Below are 19,162 nucleotides of genomic sequence, written 5' to 3' on the forward strand. Positions count from 1 at the left end.
AGCAAATCGCATCCCTCTGAGTTGCTTTCTCTGCTCTGATGTTACTGTGTTTCTGCACTCCCGGAACTGAGGCGGCCGTCCCTTAATATGGGATGACTTACAATTCCTTACTGCAATGCTTCTGCCAAAGGATTAAAAATGAATCTCACGAAATCTTTTTTTTTCCCCCCAAACGGAAACGCTCGAAGTCCTCTCCTTGAAGAAAACATTAATTTAGTGTTGCCTGACTCAGGCTGGATAAAGCCACAAGAAAGCAACAATTTGCTGGTGAAGAGCGCATCTCTAGGCAGGCTGATGGCGCTGATCTATTCACTCATTCATGCATGCGTTCATTCGTTTAATATTTATTGAGCATCTACTATGTGCAAGGTGCTCCCAGGTGCTGGCGGTACCAAAAGTCGAGAAGACAGTTGAAAAGTAGAGAGTTACTGTAGGAGGAGTGCGGGCGCGTCTGTGCCAAGTGCCATGAGGAGGTTCAAGAAGCAAGTCCCTGCGCTGGCCCCACGTGGGGAGGGGGGCCGTTGGGCACGGGAAGGACACGGGGTGTGGCTGTGCTCTTTCACTGTCGTGGCTGGGACAGCTGCAGACACCCAGGCTTCTAATAGAGCCTCTGTGATATTTTCAACTCTACTGTTGGCTACAGATCTTCCATCTGTGTGGGGTAAAGAAGCTTCAAGGACACAGGAAGAGGACAAATGGAGAACTAAATAAAGAGAAGCAGCCTCGAGTTGCTGGCAAAGAATGGAGGGAACGATATCCCAGAGAACACACCCGGGACACAGTATCAGTCATCCTTCAAAAGCAGGAGACCCTCGCTCTTCGCTCTTACACACATAGTGCACAGGTCCTCATTTGCACGCCTGCCACACCTGGGTTTGGCTTTCTGCGAGTCACAGTGGCATTAGAGAAAACTCTCGAGTCAGGGTTAGGATAAATGTTTTGCCAGCGTCACAGTGGAGGAGGCCTCACGTCCCCCGAGGCCACCAGTGTCCTCAGTCAAAGGCCACGGGATCTGGCCATGTGGGGGAGTCAGCAGAGCCAGGTTTGACATTTGTCTCTGCCACCAACCAGCTGCGTCCCTTTGGGCAAATTCGCTCACCTCTCTACAACCTAGTGTTCTGATCTGTAAAATGGGAATATTAACCATTGCTCTCTGTGTGCTCGCCGCAGGGCAGAGTGCGTCAGCGCACGTTTACTGGGTAAGGGAAAGCCAGGCTCAGACGGTAGCAGCACCATCGGTAAGTTAGTCACTGCTCACAAAAGAACCCCCTTGTTTTCTCTGCCTGCTGAAGACCCTTTCATTCCTCCTTCCTCCCTCCTCTGTGCCAGGCTCTGTAAGCCTCCCTTCTGAGGCCTAACTCCTACTCCCCTCACTCCTTCTGCCTCCATCAGCTCCAGATCACACCCACCGTGGCAGTGTCCTCCAGACCCGGGACTCTGCTCCATCAGCCAGTGAGGGTATCCGAGACCCGCCCTCACCTTGTCTTTGCATCAAGCTTTGTGAACAGGAACTACACATGAATTTTGTTTCCCATTTTGGAGAAAATTATTTGCATTTACTGGATTCCCGGCTCCAAGTGAGCACACCTGAGGCCGGCTGGGATCTGACGGTCAGGACATCTGACTTGGCCTGGGTCTCCCTTACACACAGGGAAGGAGCAAGAGCACTGCCTTGGAAGCCTGGGCTCTGTCACTGGCAAGTGACTTCTCCCCTGTCTGGGCCTCTCAGTTCCGCCTCCTGTAAAATGCAGGCTGGCCAGGGACTCCTACGCCCTCCAGCCAAGACCTTAGAGATTCTCTGAAGCTCCGTTTCCTGGTATTCGAGCAGCTGTAGCAGGTGTTCAAACGTGTTCTCGTCAGGGTCTGTGCATGAGAGTCCTGCTGGCAGCTCCGAGCCCCTTGGCTTCAGTTGGTCCATCCGGGGCTGTGCGTGCCTGCTTCTGGGGTGTCCTGAGTTACCATGGGAAATGCTTTCACAGGGCTTGACCTGGGCAGACCCAACTTATTTTATATACTTCCCATTTACTCATATCACAGACATGGCTCTTTGCATGGGAGGTGCGTTGGTTCTGGATTCCTGTATGTGGACGAGGCTTTCAAAGAAATCACATTTCACGAATACCTCTTATTATTATATTGCTTCTTCCCTCAGCTCCTTTTAGCCAGGCACCTACTGCTTCTCACAGCGGCTTTTTGAGGCTGGAACCCATGGCCACTGCAAAGGCCGCTGGGACGCTGAGTGCCTTGACAGCAATTAGAAAGAAACCTCAGGCAGCTTGTGGTTGGGAGTGCTAGAATTCAATTTTCGGGCCACATGGCACAGCCATTCTCTGCAGGGAGAGCTTATTACTCAAACCAGCCTCATCCTCATCTGAGGACCCACCAGGGAGCCCTCCCTTTCTGGTTTGCCTGGGAATTTCCTGTGTTTGGCACTGAACGTTCCCAGGAAGCCTTCAGTCCTGGGTGAACCACTGTTCTGGTGTGGTCACCCTAAGAGGGGTCATCCTAATAACCAGGGTCCTCAAATTTCCGTGGGTGTGAGAATCATCACGTGTGATGATTAAAATGGCAGACTTCTGGGGTGGGCGAGTCTGGGGCAAGCATCTTCCGGAGCACCCTACGAAATACTGCTAACAACTCATACGTCTGTCATCACTGCACTTTTATCACTTGGCCACCGGTGGCTCCTGAGAGTTCCGGGGAGCTTTTAAAATATACTAATGTTTGAACTTGACCCAAATCAATTAAATCAGAATCCTTTAGGGTGCAGTCTGGGCACTGGGATTGTATTTTTAAAGCCCCCTCCCACACCAGGAGAACAGCTAGTGGAGTGGACACAATGGGCATTATGTACCCTCAGATCCATGGTGCCTAAGACCTCAGGTGCACCTTCTTGCAGGCCCAGCACTTCCCACCATTTCTCCTCTTGCTGTAATACAGGCAAAATACTATCAACGGGAAAAAAGAGGCCGAGCCAATAAAAACCCAAAGCATTTCTTTAGGGTCTCAGAATTGCAATTTGGGGAACACAGATGTGGGCAGCAAACCAAATAGTGCTCCTCACCCCAGGGAACAAAAACCGAGCATTTTTAAAGACCTAAGGGAATGCTTGTATACGTTGTTTATGAACAATTTTGATGGGCGTTCATGGCAGACTATCTTGGCTGAATCTGTTTGGTCGCTAAGGCCGTCACTAAGCAAAATCTCTTAGTATAGACAGTTGCAGGCTGAGTTCTTGGAATATCATCATATGTGGTTGGGCCCAGTTCAAAAGTTCATGGTCCTACCGGGTGAGGACATGCCTAAGTCCCATCTCTTTTATGGGCCTTCTAGCTCCATTTTAAAACCCCTTGCCATAAGCGACCTCATTTCATTTCACCTATCACAATACGTGGGAGTATTTTCCCGGCGAGGTGGCAATGTCTGCTGAAAGTGAGGATGACATCACTTCTAGATACAAATGTAAAGAAATTTTGGATCAGTGCACAGGAGATTTGTATAAGGATGGTAACTGTAGCTTTGATTGGAATGGCGAGAACCTGGAAACAGTCTTAATGTCCAACACAGGAAACCGGCTGAATCAAGTGTGATGGTATATTTGCCCGGCGGAATACTATACTGCCCTGAAAATGAGACAATCTGAGCCACGTACACCAACATTGGAGGAATGTGACCATAAGATTTTTTTTTTAAGGTAAAGGCTACTGTGATCAGCTTCTTGGAGACCAAGACGCTTCACCTTGGCAGGAAGACTGTCTTGTTTCAGAAGGTTCCTGAGCTTTCCTACGGCAGCAGTAAAAGAACGTTGCACAGCACAGAAGCCTTGTGCCAGCTGGTAGAGAGTATTTGGCCTATTCTGAGAAAACCATAATATACCATAATATACCAGAGTATACCAGAATATACAAAACATACCAAAATTCCTTGTGGTATAGAGAGGAGTCCCTACGAATTAGGTAGCTCTTTCTAATCTTAAAGTATCTGCATTGCAATGCAGAAGGAGCACAGACAGACATTTAATCCTGGTTCCCAAATCGCTGTTAAATAAGGACAAAGTCGGAGGCTGGTTCTTTCTCATCCATCAGCCCTCTCGCCGTCCACACATAGAAATAAACCCATTAGAAATGCACATGTTACCATGAGCCCCAGATTTCAAGGCTGTTCATCCCGTTAGGCTTTTCTAGGTTGCTGACAATGTTTATTTTCCAAAGGGGTCACAGAGCATACCTGGTCCTAGTTTGGCCACGGCATAGAGGAGGTCGTAGTTGAGCACTGGCGTGGCATCGCTGATGGGCTGCCAGCCAACGGGAGGAGATGCCGGGGGTGAGATGAGGAATTGTTTGGCGGGCTGCGGCGGCGCCAAATGCAGCTTGTCACCGTCTGTCTCTGGAGTCTGAACCTTTCAAACAGAGGAGAAACGAAGACACAATATTCATTAGGGCCTCCGATGGGCCGTGTTGGGACCTGAAGGTGCAGAGTCTCATTTTCAGCCTGTGACAAATGAACCAATGAACCAGGCTATAATAATAATCACTACTTACCACCCACCATATGCTCAGTTATCCTATCTCATCCTTAAAACAGCGGATCTCGACTTGTAGCGTGCATCGTGATGACCTGGACAGCTCACAAAAGCACAGACCGTGGAGCCCCAGCTCTGGAGTGTCTGATTCAGCACAGCTGGGGTGGGGCCTAGGAATCTGCATTGCGAACAAGTTCCCAAGGGAGGCTGAGGCTGCTGGTCCCCAGACTCCTTGCTCCCTTTCCTTCCTTCCTCTCTCTCTCTCATTCTTTTGAGGTGATCTTCACATCATATGAAATTAAACAATCAGTGGCATGGAGTACATGCCTAGTGTGGTGCAATCACCACCTCTGCCTGGATGCAAAGCGTTTGTGTTGCCCCAAAGGAAACCCTGTGCCCATGAAACAGTCACTCTTCCATTTTTGCCTCTAGTCCGACCGTGGCAACCACCAATCTGCTTTCCGTCTCTATGGATTTGCCTGTTCTGGACATTTCACAGAAACGGAAGGAAAATATGTGACCTTTTTGTGTCCAGCTTCTTTTACTCCGCGTAACGTGTACAGGGTTCACCCAGGTGGTAGCACACACGGGTACTTCAACCCTTTGTATGGTTTAATGACATTCCAATGAGTGATGGACCACGACTGGTTTATCTGGTCATCCACTGGTGGACATTTGGATTGTTTCTTCCTTTTGGCTCCTGCGAGTAGTACCACCGTGGATATATGGGTACAGGTATCTGTTTGAGCTCTCTTTTCAAGTCTTTTAGGTACACACCTAGGAGTGGGTGTCTGATGCGTCAGATCGTAACTCTGTTTAGCTTTTTAAGGAAACAGGTGGGGTTTCAGTAGATAAAAACTGAGCTTTCTACAAGCAACACAGTTACTAGCAGCACGGGATTCAAACATGGGTCTGAGATCAAAGTCTATGTTCTTATTTTTTAGATTTTATTTAATTTTATTTTACTAAGAACATTTAACAAGAGATCTACTCTCTTTTTCCTTTAAAAGATTTTATTTATTTATTTTAGAGAAAGGGAGAGTGCGCAAGCAGGGGGAGGGGCAGGGAGAAGCAGGGTCCCCGCTGAGCAGAGGGCTCTATCCCAGGACCCCAGGATCACGACCTGAGCCGAAGGCAGGTGCTTAACCAACTGAGCCACCCAGGTGCCCCACGAGATCTACCCCTTAACAAATTTTTAAGTCTACAGCATATTATTGTTGACCACAGGGACAGTGTTGTACAGTAGATCTCTAAAGCACATTCATCTACTTTAATTGACATTTACACCTGTTGATTAGGAACTCATCATTTTCCCCTCTTCCTCGTCCCTGGCAACTACCATTCTACTCTTAGGTTTTATGAATTTTACAATTTTCGATCCCTCATATAAGTGGAATCATGCAATACTTCTCTTTCTGTGACTGGTTTATATTTCACTTAGCATGATGTCCTCAAGGTTCATCCATTGCAGAATGTCCGTACTATCCAAAGCTATCGGCAGATTTAATGCATTCCTTACCAAAATCCCAATGGCTTTTTTCTTTTTTTACAGAAATAGTGAAAAACAATTCTAAAATTCATATAGAACCACAAAAGACCACAAATATCCAAATCAATCTTGAGAAAGCAGAAGATCATACTTTCTGACTTAAAAATATATTACAAAGCTAGAGTAAGCAAAATAGTATGGCACTGGCATTAACAGACACACAGACCAATGGGCATATAGAATAGAGAGCTCAGAAATGAACCCACACACATGGGGTCAACTGATCTTCAACAAGGGTGCTAACAGTACACAATGAGGAAAGGATAGTCTCTTCAACAAATGGTGTTGGGAAAACTGGATATCCACAGACAAAGGAATGAAATTGAAACCTTCTCTTAGACCATATACAAAAATTAACTTAAAATGGATTAAAGATGCAAAACTAAGACCTGAAATGGCAAAAATCCTAGAAGAAAATATAGCGGAAATCTTCATGACATTGACCTTTTGGCAATGTTTTAATAGATATGACACAAAAAGCACAGGCAACACAAATAAAAATAAACAAGCAGGACTACATCAAACCAAGTCTTCTGCACAGCAAAAGAAACGATCAACACAGTGAAAGGGCAATCTGCGAATGGGAGAAAATATTTACAAACCATATAGAGGTTTAGATTATCTCCTTATCCATATATAGGATAAAGAGTTAAGGAATTCCTATGACTCAAAAGCAAAAAAAAAAAAATCCCCCAAAACAAAAACAAAATAAAACCTAATAACTCAGTTAAAAAATGATCTAAGGACTCAAATACACATTTCTCCAAAGAAGATACATAAACAGCCAACAGGTATATGAAAAATATTTAGGTCACTAAGCATTAGGGAAATGCAAGTCAAACCACAGTGAGATATCACCTCACACCTGTCAGGATGGGTATTATCAAAATCCAATAAATAAATAAAAGACAACAAGTGTTGGCAAGGATGTGGAAAAATCGGACCCCTTGTACACTGTTGACGGGAATGCACGATGAGGCAGCCGTTATAGAAAACAATATGGACGTTCCTCCAAAAAATTAAAGAAAGAACCACCGTCTGATTGAGCAATTCCACTTCTGGGCATTTATCCAAAAGAACTGAAATCAGGCTCTTGAAGAAATCTTAACACTCCTGTGTTCACTGCTGCACTATTCACAACAGCCAAGATGTGGGAACGACATAAATGTCCATCGACAGATGAATGGGTAAAGAAAATGTGGCATCTACATACAATGGAATACTATTCAGTTTTAAAAAGAAGCAAAGTCTATGTTTCTTCACTGTGTCATCTTTGTAGAGTTCAAAGATGGGAACAATGTTTACTGACCAGTAAGAGATGGATCAAGATATCTAATGATGAAGGGAAGACACTGATGGAACTAATACTAGGACATTAATTTTCTTTTTTTTAAGATTTTATTTATTTGTCAGAGAAAGAGAGAGAGAGAGCAAGCACAAGTAGGCAGAGCAGCAGGCTGAGGGAGAAGCAGGCTCCCCACTGAGCAGGGAGCCCAATGCAGGACTTGATCCCAGGACCCCAGGATCATGACCTGAGCCGAAGGCAGATACTTAACTGACTGAGCCACCCAGGCGCCCCTAGGACATTGATTTTTCTATTGCTGCGGACTCTGTGAGCATTGCCAAGAATTGCCCATCCCCTTTTGGAATAGCCAGTATTTATTTCTGGATGAAATAAAACACAGAATTGATTTCCATATGTTTGTCATGTTTTCTCATGGATAGGAGTCATTGGAAAGGTATACAGTCCACTGAAACTAGGATATAACTGAAATTTTAACCATAACCCTGCTAGGAAGTTTAGGAGTAGCTGTGAACCATTCTTACTACAACCATTCTTACTACATTCTTACTACATTCTTACTACAACCCCCAGCTGGTGTTCACTGTGCATTTACCGAATGCCAGGCAGTCGAACACACGACAGTTCATTTAATCCTCCCAGCAACAGTCTGGGGTGTGTATCATCCTCCTCCTTTTACAGGTGAGGAAACTGAGGCCCAGGAAACTTGCCCAGGTGAGAGCCCAGGCTGACGGCCCTCAGAGCCTGCTTTCTAAACCTCTGTGATGTCCCTGCCTGGGAATCCATGGTGTAGGTTTATTTCTCCGTGAACTAATTATAGACTACAAACCAGCCTGAAAGTAGAAAGGGCTCCATTTATACTTTTAAAAAGCAAAAGATAATATAGAGCAAGAACTACCTTACCTGTGCAAAGTAGAGTTTTAATTTTTTCCCTCGGAACTGGGTTTCATGAAGCTCTATCCTGGCTCGGGCTGCAGATTTGGGATTGCTGAAGTTTATTCGGACACGTCTGAAACTCTTGAACAGCTGGAACGTCACGCAGTCATCGTAAGTCCGAAACAGACCCTCAAATTTTTCCTGATAAAAACAAACAGAGGAAAATCCATTGGTCATGTATCTTGCACGATGCCTGATCTGACATAAATAACTAAGTAAACAAACAGGCTGTTCTCAACATAAAACAGAACGCTAGTAATGTATTTTTTTAATTTAAAATCAATTAATTAACATATAGTGTATTACTAGTTTCAGATGCAGAGGTCAATGATTCCTCATGTGCATATAACACCCAGTGCTCATGACATCACGTGTCCTCCTTAATGCCCATCACCCAATTACCCCATCCCCAACACCCCTCCCCTCCAGCAACCCTCAGTTTGTTTCCTAGAGTTAAGAGTCTCTTATGGTTTGTCTCCCTCTCTGATTTCCTCTTAGTAATGTCTTTTTTTTTTTTTCCATTGGTTGGTCTGTTACCAGGTGTTAAACATGCTTGTGGATTCAGTGGAAGGACTCATAACCTGGGTCCTGAGATCTGTAGAGGAGAGTCAGTGGGGTTTGAACTGTATAAAAATCCTGGAAATTATGCAAAATGTTGAGTAAGTTTCTATATATATATGTATTTTTTTTCTGGAGAGAGGTATCATAGTTGTCATACGATTCTTAAAGAAGTCCATTATTGCCAAAATATTAGCGCTATCGAGTAAAGTATGAGAGATATTATTAGCGATTATCGTCTTGGTGGCACTGGATAGATCGTGCCATGTGATTAGTCCTGGTTCATGAAATGTGTGCAGAAGGCAAGAAAAAGCCCTTAAGAATTTTTTCTCTTTCTCTGAAGATGCCATGTATTCCAGATGATAAACCATTTAGAAGCAGGATTCTCCTCAGCCTGGGCCCCTGAGTGGCCGTGTGGAGCAGAAACATCTTTCCCCCTCTCCCACACATCCTGTAGTTGACTTTGCCTTGGCGAGGAAAACAAAAAACAACAAACAAGCCTCTATTGCATTCAACCCCTGAGATGTGGAGACTGTTATTTCCCCAGCATAACCTGAAACCTATCACAGCACAAAGCAATCATTAAAAAATTTTGATTCGGTACAATTTCAATTCAACTAAACAAATCTCTATTAAATGCTCACTTTATATAAGGCATGGTCTCTGGGCTTAAGGAGGATACAGAGATGAGTATCATTATGTTCCGACTCTCAATGGTCTAACAATCTATTATGAGAGGCAGACACAGACACAAATAAGAGAATGCCCATAAGGCTAGGGGAAGGCATATAAGGAAAATTAGAGTATTGAGTATATATATGTGTGTGTATAATATTATTAACGTTATTAATACATATATATTAACACCATCTGTCTGGTTCCTCTTAGCTTTATTTTTTTTTAAAGATTTTATTTATTTATTTATTTATTTTTTAAGTTTTTTTTATTTTTATTTATTCGACAGAGAGAGAGACAGCCAGCGAGAGAGGGAACACAAGCAGGGGGAGTGGGAGAGGAAGAAGCAGGCTCATAGCGGAGGAGCCTGATGTGGGGCTCGATCCCATAACGCTGGGATCACACCCTGAGCCGAAGGCAGACACTTAACCGCTGTGCCACCCAGGTGACCCCCTCATAGCTTTAAAAAATTCTTGTTATAAGTAACAAAACCAGTGCATGTTAGATTAATATATGTTCTCAGTGGAGAAATTGCTACTAAGCAAATAAATAACTTCTATTTAAACAAACAAACAAACCCTGATTCTTTTATTTCTACAATGAAAGGTGTATCGTAAGTGTGAGTATAGGTGGGAACGAGGATGCACGAAGCTGCGGCAAGATTCACCGAATTTTGATTCGTAAGGGACCTAAGGGATAGTTAACCTTTTCCTTCTTCACCTCTATCATTTTACAGATCAAGATCCTGAAGTCTGAAGAGACAAGGACCCACCATGGTCACATGGGCAGGTAGCGGCAGAGCCACCACCAGGCCAAAGTCCTCGTGACCCTGCATATGGAGATGCTTCCCACTATACAAGGACTTACACTGCTGGACTGAGACAGAGAGAGAGAGAGGTGTTGTGGCAGGACTCAGAGACGGGGAGCAGTACACTGACCCAAGGCTCGTGTATGACCACATCTAGCAGAATCAGCAATGTGCTTGGGGGCTGTAACATCACTGACCTCTGGGGTTGCAGAGGAAGAAGAACCCAGACGTTAGAGAAGGCCTCCTTGTCTGTTGGGCACCCAGACGAACATGTCTTAGACCCTAGAGTCCATGACCTGTGACCCTTCCAAATGCTTGGCCCGTTTTTGAGATTCCCCAGGGCATGCCTGTAGTTCTTCCCATTCTTGACTCCTGGTTCTTTCTCTTTATACCCTATCTATCCAGTCCAGAACCACAAATGACACATTCAGAGCAAGTGTTTTTCTGTGTTTTGTTTTTTTTTTTAAGTTTCATGACATCATGGAGATTTGAGGGGTTCTTTCTCCCCTTTTCAGGCTGTGTTCTTATTTCCCTTTCCCTTTCAAGATCAAAACGAGAGTCTTTTCTTATCTATTCCTTGGGCAGTTTTTCCTTCATCTCTCAAGCCTTGGGATCAGCCAACTGGTGGGCCTGGGGCCTCCACCACCACTCCAACCAGGTTCATTAAGGAATTATTTCCCAACAATATTGTGATTTCCTGAATAGGAGTCCTGGTAAAGACAATGTTTTCTGGTTCCTCACAATGGTAGTACACTCAGGTGGTCATACCATGGTTGATGGTTTAATTAATTTGGGGGAATTTTCAGGAATGGAAGGAATGAAGAGATTAAAAGCTCTTATTTCTTTACAGAAATATTCATATTTCTTTGGACAAAATTCTTGTGTCTTTGTAGCTCTATATTTTTCCACTGCCAGTTTCACTTTCCCATTCCATCCCCAGGGCCTGAGTGTGGGCATGGAGACTAACCCTGGAGGGGAGGTGTTCTTTTCCTTTGACTAATCCCTTGTTTGCATTTTATATTTCTTCTTTATGCCTCACATCTCAGTCATTCAGAGCTGTTTGACCTCAAGAGCCTGGATTAGGGAAAAAAAAAAAAATCAAGGAGTCCTAGCTTTGGGCTTGGGGAGGGCTGACAATGAATGTCTATGTGCATTCCTTGGGAGGCTTTGGCAGATGTCAATAACTGAATACAGTTGTTTTCTCCACTGATCCTCCAAAGAGGGCCCCAGGCAGCTACTGCATCAAGCTAGAGTTGGCAAGTCACAGGAACCTCTTTAATATCCCTTGTTGCGGGCTTAGGCTGATAATCAAAGAGGTCTTTCACCAAACCTGGGGTGCGGCCCAGAGCTCAGGGGCCAGGGTTTTCACAAACTCTACAGTGATCGTCATCATCAGCTAACATTTACTTGGCTTATCCTCGAGGTCTGCACAAGTCTTCTGGGAACTGGTAGTGGCAGGGGGCGACAGCTGGCCAAGAACTGGGGATTCACCGGCCAACTCGATTTTCTTCCATTAATGACATGATAAACATTTCACTGGCAGAGGCAACAGAATAGGAGATGAAATTGGTTAGGGGCTGGTGCAGCATAGCGACCTACCCCTAGGCAGCACAGCGACCTGGACAGAGCCAGCCATAGGTTGGGGTCTCTCACCTGCCTAGAGAGCAAATCTATGCTTTCAATGCTCCGGTTCCCCCCAGACACACAGTGATACTTTGTGGTCCTCTGGCTGCCAGCTTTCTCCAGTCTGGTACCCCACAAACCCAATAAATTCCTCATGTCCTCAACAGTTAGTTTCTCTTTGTAACCGCTGGTTTGAATACAGTTCCACAGCAGTGATCTCAAATTCTGGTCTCCGTACTGTGCTACACACTTAAAAATTATGAAGAATCTTAAAGAACTTCTGTGAATGTGGGTTTCATCTACCAGTGTTCACTGTACCAGAAACTTCAGAAAATATACATTTATAAATATATTTAAAAGTAGCAATAATAAGCCCATTCTATGTTAAAATAATATTTTTACGAAAAATAAACTGTTTCCCAAAACAAGAAAGTGATTTAGTGAGATTGGCATTTTTTCGCATTTCTGCAAATCTCTTTAATTTCTGATTTGCTAGGAGACACCTGAAATCTCCCATTTGTTTCTATGTTCAATCTGTTACACGATGCTATTCTGTCCGAAGGGTGTGACTCAAAGCGAGCCTCACCCAAATATATGGTTGGGAAAGGGAGGAGTAACTTAATAGCCTTTCAAATATTCTTTGAAATTGCTTGTGAATAAAGGGCACCTGGGTGGCTCAGTTGTGAAATTCCTTGTGAATCGCCTTTCTTGATACTTCATTAAAACTCCACAAGTGGAAGTTTCTTCAAGTATATTACAGCGTTAAACCTGAAGCTACGATCAAGTAACATGTTTATTTGATTATAGTAAGAACTATTTATCTATTGTGCACCTTTGGGTTTTTTCACCCATGCATGATTCTGAAATGGCATACGTTGGTCATTTGAAAAATAGTGGTTCCTTGAGTTAGACAGCTTTTCCAAATGTTGACACATTTCTTTACACAGCATAAAAAATCACATTCATTAATATTACCACATATATTATTGAAAAGTCTTTAGAAATTGGAAAGCTGTCAGATTCATGTTGGTAAATATAGGTTTTCCAAAATTCTACGTTTAGCTTGAAAGTTCTTTCCTTTTTTCCTCTTTTTTTTTTTTTAGAGATTTTATTTATTTATTTGTCAGAGAGAGAGAGAGAGGGAGAGCACGAGCAGGGAGGGCGGCAGACAGAGGCAGAGGGAGAAGCAGTCTCCCCTCTGAGCAGGGAGCCTGATGCAGGACTCGATCCCAGGACCCTGGGATCGTGACCTGAGCTGAAGGCAGATGCTTAACCAACTGAGTCACCCAGGCATCCCTCTTTCCTAATCATTGGTGACAAACACTGCCATTCATTTTCCTTGGAGTAACAGGCCCATTCATTCATTTTTGGGACAATGTCTGCCAAATACTAAGTCTGCATAAGTACAGTTTGCTAGTTTTTCTTTCAAGTAAAAACGGTGTTCTGCTGTCTAGTTCAGCTTAGAACAGCCTCCAATGTTTCCTCAAGTCATATATTGTATTTTGGGGTGCTGCAGAAGTGTACTTTACGTGTTCTTCCCATTTTGCTATGCAGATTATTAAAAAAGGTACATGCTCAAAGATACAGAGTTAATAAAATTAATAAATTTTATGGCTTCATCAGGGGCATTATTAAGTAAAATTGGTATTTTTCTTTCTTACTTTCTTTTCCTTTTTTTTTTTTTAAACTGTGAGTGTGTGGCTGTAAGGAATAAAAGTAATACTGGTGTAGTTCACTGCCCCTGCATTGACTCATACCCCAGTACCAGCAATTTTAAACACCATTGCTTTTGCACCATGGATGGAAATGTCAACACAGCTGAAAAGGAAAAGAGTGTCTTAGTCTTATTATGGAAATGGTTTTGACTTCATGGAGAATGATCTTGGGAACTTGTAGGAGTCTGTAGACCATCCTTGGAGAACTGTGGTACCATAACATCTCAGAGAAAGTAAGGATTTAGTTGGCTTGGGTTGAAGAACAAGAGGTCTAGTGAGAATCTTAAGGATATAACATAATGGAAATCAAAGAGAGCTATCACTCAACAAAGTGTGGTGATCATAACTGAATGCTGCTATTTGAACAGATGTGGGGGTGAAATATGGATTATTATGGATTGAGGAGTGAATGGAGGGGGAAAGGCAGAGAAAGATAGCTTGGTAACGAGAAAGAGGGAGCTGGGGTGATAACTACATGGGAAGTCAGGACACGAGTAGATTTTTAGTAGGTGTGGGGAGACACTTACTGGTTGACAAAATGAAACTATGATGAAAGAAAGAGAGGGAACGGGAGAGAGAGGGGTAGTGGATGGGGAGACAAGAAGAGAGGGCTTCAGAAAACCTGTAGGCGTTTCTTCCTGTGAGAGAGGAGATGATAGATCAGGATGGAAGAGTTTGGAAATGGAACAAGCAAAAATGAGTGGCTTTTTCATCTCAGGGAAGCGGAAGGTGAGGTCCTCTGATCAGGTAGGGAGGTGAAAGGAGACTGAGGGCTTGAGGAGCTAGAGGGAAGGAGAGTAAATATGGATGAGTCAAAGGACAGGGCAATGGGTTGGATTATCCCCCCCTCCAAAGGCTATGCTGAAGTCCCCAAAACCTCAGTATATGACCTTATCAGGAAACAGGGTCACTGAAGATGTAACTTGTTAAGAGGGGGTCGTACTGGAGTGGAGCCCCTAATTCAGGATGCCTGCTGTCCTCATAAGAAGACAGCCATGGGAAGACAGAGAGACATAAGTGAAGTGTCACATGAAGATGGACGTTTGGAGTGATATTTCTATAAGTCAAGGAAGGCCAATGTTTGCCCGCAGATTGCAGCCTCCAGAAGCTAGGAAGAGATGGAGAAAGATTTCCCTACTGGTTTCACAGGGAGCACAGCCCTGCTGATACCTTGATTTTGGTTTTCTAGCCTCCAGAACTGAGAGGTAATAAATTGCTGTGACTTTAAGGAACTCAGTTTGTGGGAGTTTGTGACAGCAGCCCTAAGAGACTCATGCAGCAGTTACGCAGCACTAAGGGACCAAACAAAACTAGGGATCAGGTGGTTTGAATAGAGCTGGCCGATACAGTTCCGCCATTTTTGTTTTCAGGTGAGTGGTAAGTGGATACCTGGGTCATTCCGGGGTGGGGGGGGTGCAAGACAGGCGTGTGTACACATGTATGTGTGGGGGAAGTGGAACAAGAAGGAAGGGGGGTAACTTGGTCTCAAGCATGAACACTTTGGGATTTTACATTCCCTACCTTTAAGTGTATTTGCTTTTCTTGAGCAGTCCGGAAATGGTGGAACCCCGTGTGGACGGACTGCTACAAATGGAGGCGTGCATTGCTTTACTTGGAGAAGCTCACTGCAGTTTTCCTTAAATCTCCTTAACTTCATCACTGTTACAATTGTTTGTTTGTTTGTGTGTTATTTGTGCCCCATATTTTTAAAAAGATTCGAACATGGCTTATGAAGACATATAAGAAAAAAAAAGATAAAATAGAAACTGAGTATAGAAAAAAGAGGAAAACAAGGGTAGAAACATAAATTGGAGCCAAGAAGGTCTAGTTATTCTTTTCACGCACAGAGTCTGTGTTATGAAAGATTTACCACAAAAGCCCTTCTGACAGGAAAACCGGAAAAGCTTCTCATGGGGTCTTGAACATGGGCCATGGGTGGGCCAACAGTTTGCTTCTAATCTTTCTCAAAGTTAACATGAGATGGCATTCCTCACCAGTGATACAATCCTCTCAGGGTCCAGAGGGTGAAGCTGGGCTGGGATCTGTCTTAAAACCAGGCAGAGAGATCTGTCCAGAGTCCTTGCCAAGATGTGAAGAACACTGTCCTCAGAAATTACGGAACGAAACCAAATAGCAGGTGAACCATTCTGGCTTCCAAACAAAACGGAAGCGCTTGTTGTTCTGTAAATTTAGGAAAAGACTCAGGAAGTGCTCTATGTATTCTATTCGCTTGGCTGATACAAAACCCCAAGGTATTTGTAGAAAGAATATTAGAATGCTACAGTGTTACCCTCCGTTGAGCTCCAAACCAGACTGGCCGCATATAAACAATTTTGTTACGTCACTGAATCCTCACTTTTCTGGACAGACGTCTGAGGGAGAGTTGAGATGGTTATTGTCTTTGAATAACACACGCAGCATCTGGAAGTTAATGACCTCCACAAAGTCACTCGACTACCCAGTTAGCAAAACCAGAACCAGTAAGCTCAAGTCGTTGAGATGACATAAATGTCATTGGGAACAAGCAGACACGTGAGCAGTCTGAAGACTGAGAGTAAGAAAGCCAGCTTTCCTCGTCCATCTGAAGGAACAGTGCTATCCTTGAAGATCCATCCACCTGCTAGGGAAGCCCGATGCTTCCTCTATCCACATTCCAAACGATCTGTATGCCTTATATGTGCTTCAATTGTCTCACGTATGATCCCCTTGGGTATAAATTATCTTAATAAGAAATTCAGCTTCTCTCAAAATCACAGGGCTCTCATCTGGCAGATAATACCTCCCAGAACCTGCCGAAGAATGAAACAATTCATGTCGGTTTATCACCTCTCAATGGGTTCCACTGACAAGTCCTGGGCAAATGCCATGTTTAGGGATCACACTGGATTTTACAGGCCGCGTAGGAGGGCCTCCTGTCAGAAGGACTGCTATTGTTGATCTGCATGAACGCAGACCGCTTGGGGGAAAGGGGTACCAGGTGTGGGGGGCGGGGGGCGGTAGATTTTTACATCTGGATGTTTAACCTGTAAAGATTTCTCAGGCCAGGCACATTTGTATGAAATCACGCTTTGTTTCTTTTGTGGTCCTGATGTTACCTAAATAGAAAATCATGATGAAAAGGAGGCTTTCACCCCTTCTTTACTGATAAAAGAAGTGGACAGACCTCATGTCACGTGACTGCTTTGGGAGAAGAGAATTCGCTGGCGAAGGTATAAAAGCCTTTCTCCCTTCTCAGTGGAGTCCTTGTGAGAGACGAAGACCTAAAAGTCAGCTCCAAACTCCAAAAGGACCCACTTTGCCCTAAAACCTCATCACTGGCTTCTCCATGGCCTGTGATCCGGTCTGTTCTTTCGTTCCGACCCTTAAAGCCCACGGTGGCTGGATAATGTTTCTATGCAAGAGCATGCGTTTACTCAATTCTCGTGAAGGAAGTCTCCATTTCCCTGATTTCACTGTGCTGCCATCCACACATTTAGAACTGGAAAGACAAAACCCCTCAAAACTCCTCTAAGCCTGGAAAGTGCACAGGGACCACAAACTGGAATGATCCTTGAACGGGGGTCAACCTCAGCTCTATAGAGCTTAAAGCTTTGATGACTTGGGACACCCGTTTTAGGCAAAACAATATAAAAGAGGCACCAAAATGGAATATTTTTTTAATGAGGACAAAAAATTCACAAGAAATAATTTTATAAATCTTGCAAAAAAATATGTGACCCTGAGAAACACATTGTCAGGGCCCTGCCAGGGCCTCGGTATAGGCTCACGTGAAGAGGACCTTAAAGCTGAAACGTCACTCAATTTCCAGGAACTACGCCTAAGAGAATGACAAGTATACTGGCCATGACAAAGGAGTCTGGAGGTGCAGCGTACAGGACGGCTGAAGCAGCTATGCCACTCGTCTCACTCTCAGCTCATGAGGACCCTTTCCTTCAATGTTTTGAATCACCAGAATGAAAGGCAAGAAACTCAGATCTGGAGAGTTTCAGTACGTGGATCACAGAGAAGGCTGAGGCTGTCCCTGCCACACACACCAGAACCCATTTTGTAAATAACCAAGATGGAGGCTGGAGGAGGAGTGTGTAAGCTGGGTGCTTGGAACCTGTCCCAGCAACTGTTCAATAAAGGATGATGAGGTATTGATGAGTGGACTCAGAGAGAAACCTCCCGGACGCACTGTCTACGTGCCTAGGACCTTCGCTGGGTCTAACTCTGCGCAGCAAATGTCCACCCTTTGGGCGAGTGAGACCCTTGGAGCACCTGCACCCAGGGCTTGTTCTGGTGGGTCACCCTGCCCCCACCAAGAATGCCCAGGGGGGTTTGGATCCTGTACCAAGCAAGATACCATTTGTGGATGCCTACATGCTCCCTGCCTGCTGCAGGATACTTGTAAGTATCCAAGGGGGTCTCTGAATGCCTAGGGAAGAGTGGGAAGGGGCACCCCCACAAGTGTTAGGGGTGGGGAGTTTGCCTGGCTTACCCCAGATCTCTGAGAGAGTAATATGAGCGCAGAATTCTGTTACATGCCACAAATTGGACGTATCTGCATGCTTTTAAATACAAAGGAAGGCTCTAATGATCCTTTCAGAGCTGCCCCATTTCGTTGTACAGCATCAATGGCTGCCTTAGTTCAGGGCATTTCCCGAGGGTGAATGACAGCTTCTTCCCTCTCTGGGCCATCAACTCCCCTCCTTTGATCATTAATCTGCAAGAGCACCTATGGCTGCCCCCAGCCCTGACCAGACAGTAGCTCTAATTGTGCATGTGTAATTGATGAAATGCACAGCCTCTTTCACAGCTTGTAGGACCAGGAATTGCATTTTAGATTCATGTTAAGTATTGTTTTATCTATTAGATAAAGCCTAAAGCCATGTTAGTAGCACAGACTCTAAAGCCACACTCCCTAGTCCAAATCCTGAACCCAGGATTTGTGCAAACCTGAGCAACTGATTGATCTATTTGACACCTCAGTCTCCGTATCTGTAAAATGGGAATAGAATAATAACAGTCTCTATGTTATAGGGTTTTCCTGAACATCAGGTGAATTAGTATATTTAAAAAATTTTTTTTATTATGTTCAGTTTTCCACTGTATAAGTACATCATTAGTTTTTGATAAAGTTTTCAATGATTCATTATAGTTACGTATAACACCCAGTGCTCATCACAACACCTGCCCTCCTTAATATCCCCACCCCCTCCCCTCTGAAACCCTCAGTTTGTTTCCATGTGGTCCACAGTCTCTCATGGCTCATCTCCCTCTCTGATTCCCCCCCTTCAGTTTTCCCTTCCTTCCCCTAATGTCCTCCGTGCTATTCCTTATGTTCCACATTTGAGTGAAACCATATGATAATTGTCTTTCTCTGTTTGACTTAGTTCAGTTAGCATACTCCCCTCCAGTTCCATCCATGCCAGTGCAAATGGTGGGTATTCATCCTTTCTGAGGGCTGAATAATATTCCATTGTATATATGA

At 44.2% G+C, this 19,162-nt stretch overlaps 1 protein-coding gene across 2 annotated transcripts in view; it reads right to left on the minus strand.

Annotated features, from left to right (window-relative positions):
- The window catches only part of RCAN2 (regulator of calcineurin 2), a 218,642-nt gene that overhangs the window by 14,084 nt on the left and 185,396 nt on the right, over positions 1-19,162 (minus strand). For both annotated transcript variants that reach the window (XM_034647998.1, XM_002925624.3), the window contains exons 2-3: positions 8,278-8,451; positions 4,228-4,399 (exon numbers count right to left, since the gene is read on the minus strand). In XM_034647998.1, the coding sequence (XP_034503889.1) occupies positions 4,228-4,399; positions 8,278-8,451 (346 nt within the window). The remainder of the gene's footprint in view (positions 1-4,227; positions 4,400-8,277; positions 8,452-19,162) is intronic.

The sequence above is a fragment of the Ailuropoda melanoleuca genome, chromosome 19, assembly GCF_002007445.2.
Source record: "Ailuropoda melanoleuca isolate Jingjing chromosome 19, ASM200744v2, whole genome shotgun sequence".
Classification (NCBI taxonomy): Eukaryota; Metazoa; Chordata; class Mammalia; order Carnivora; family Ursidae; genus Ailuropoda; species Ailuropoda melanoleuca.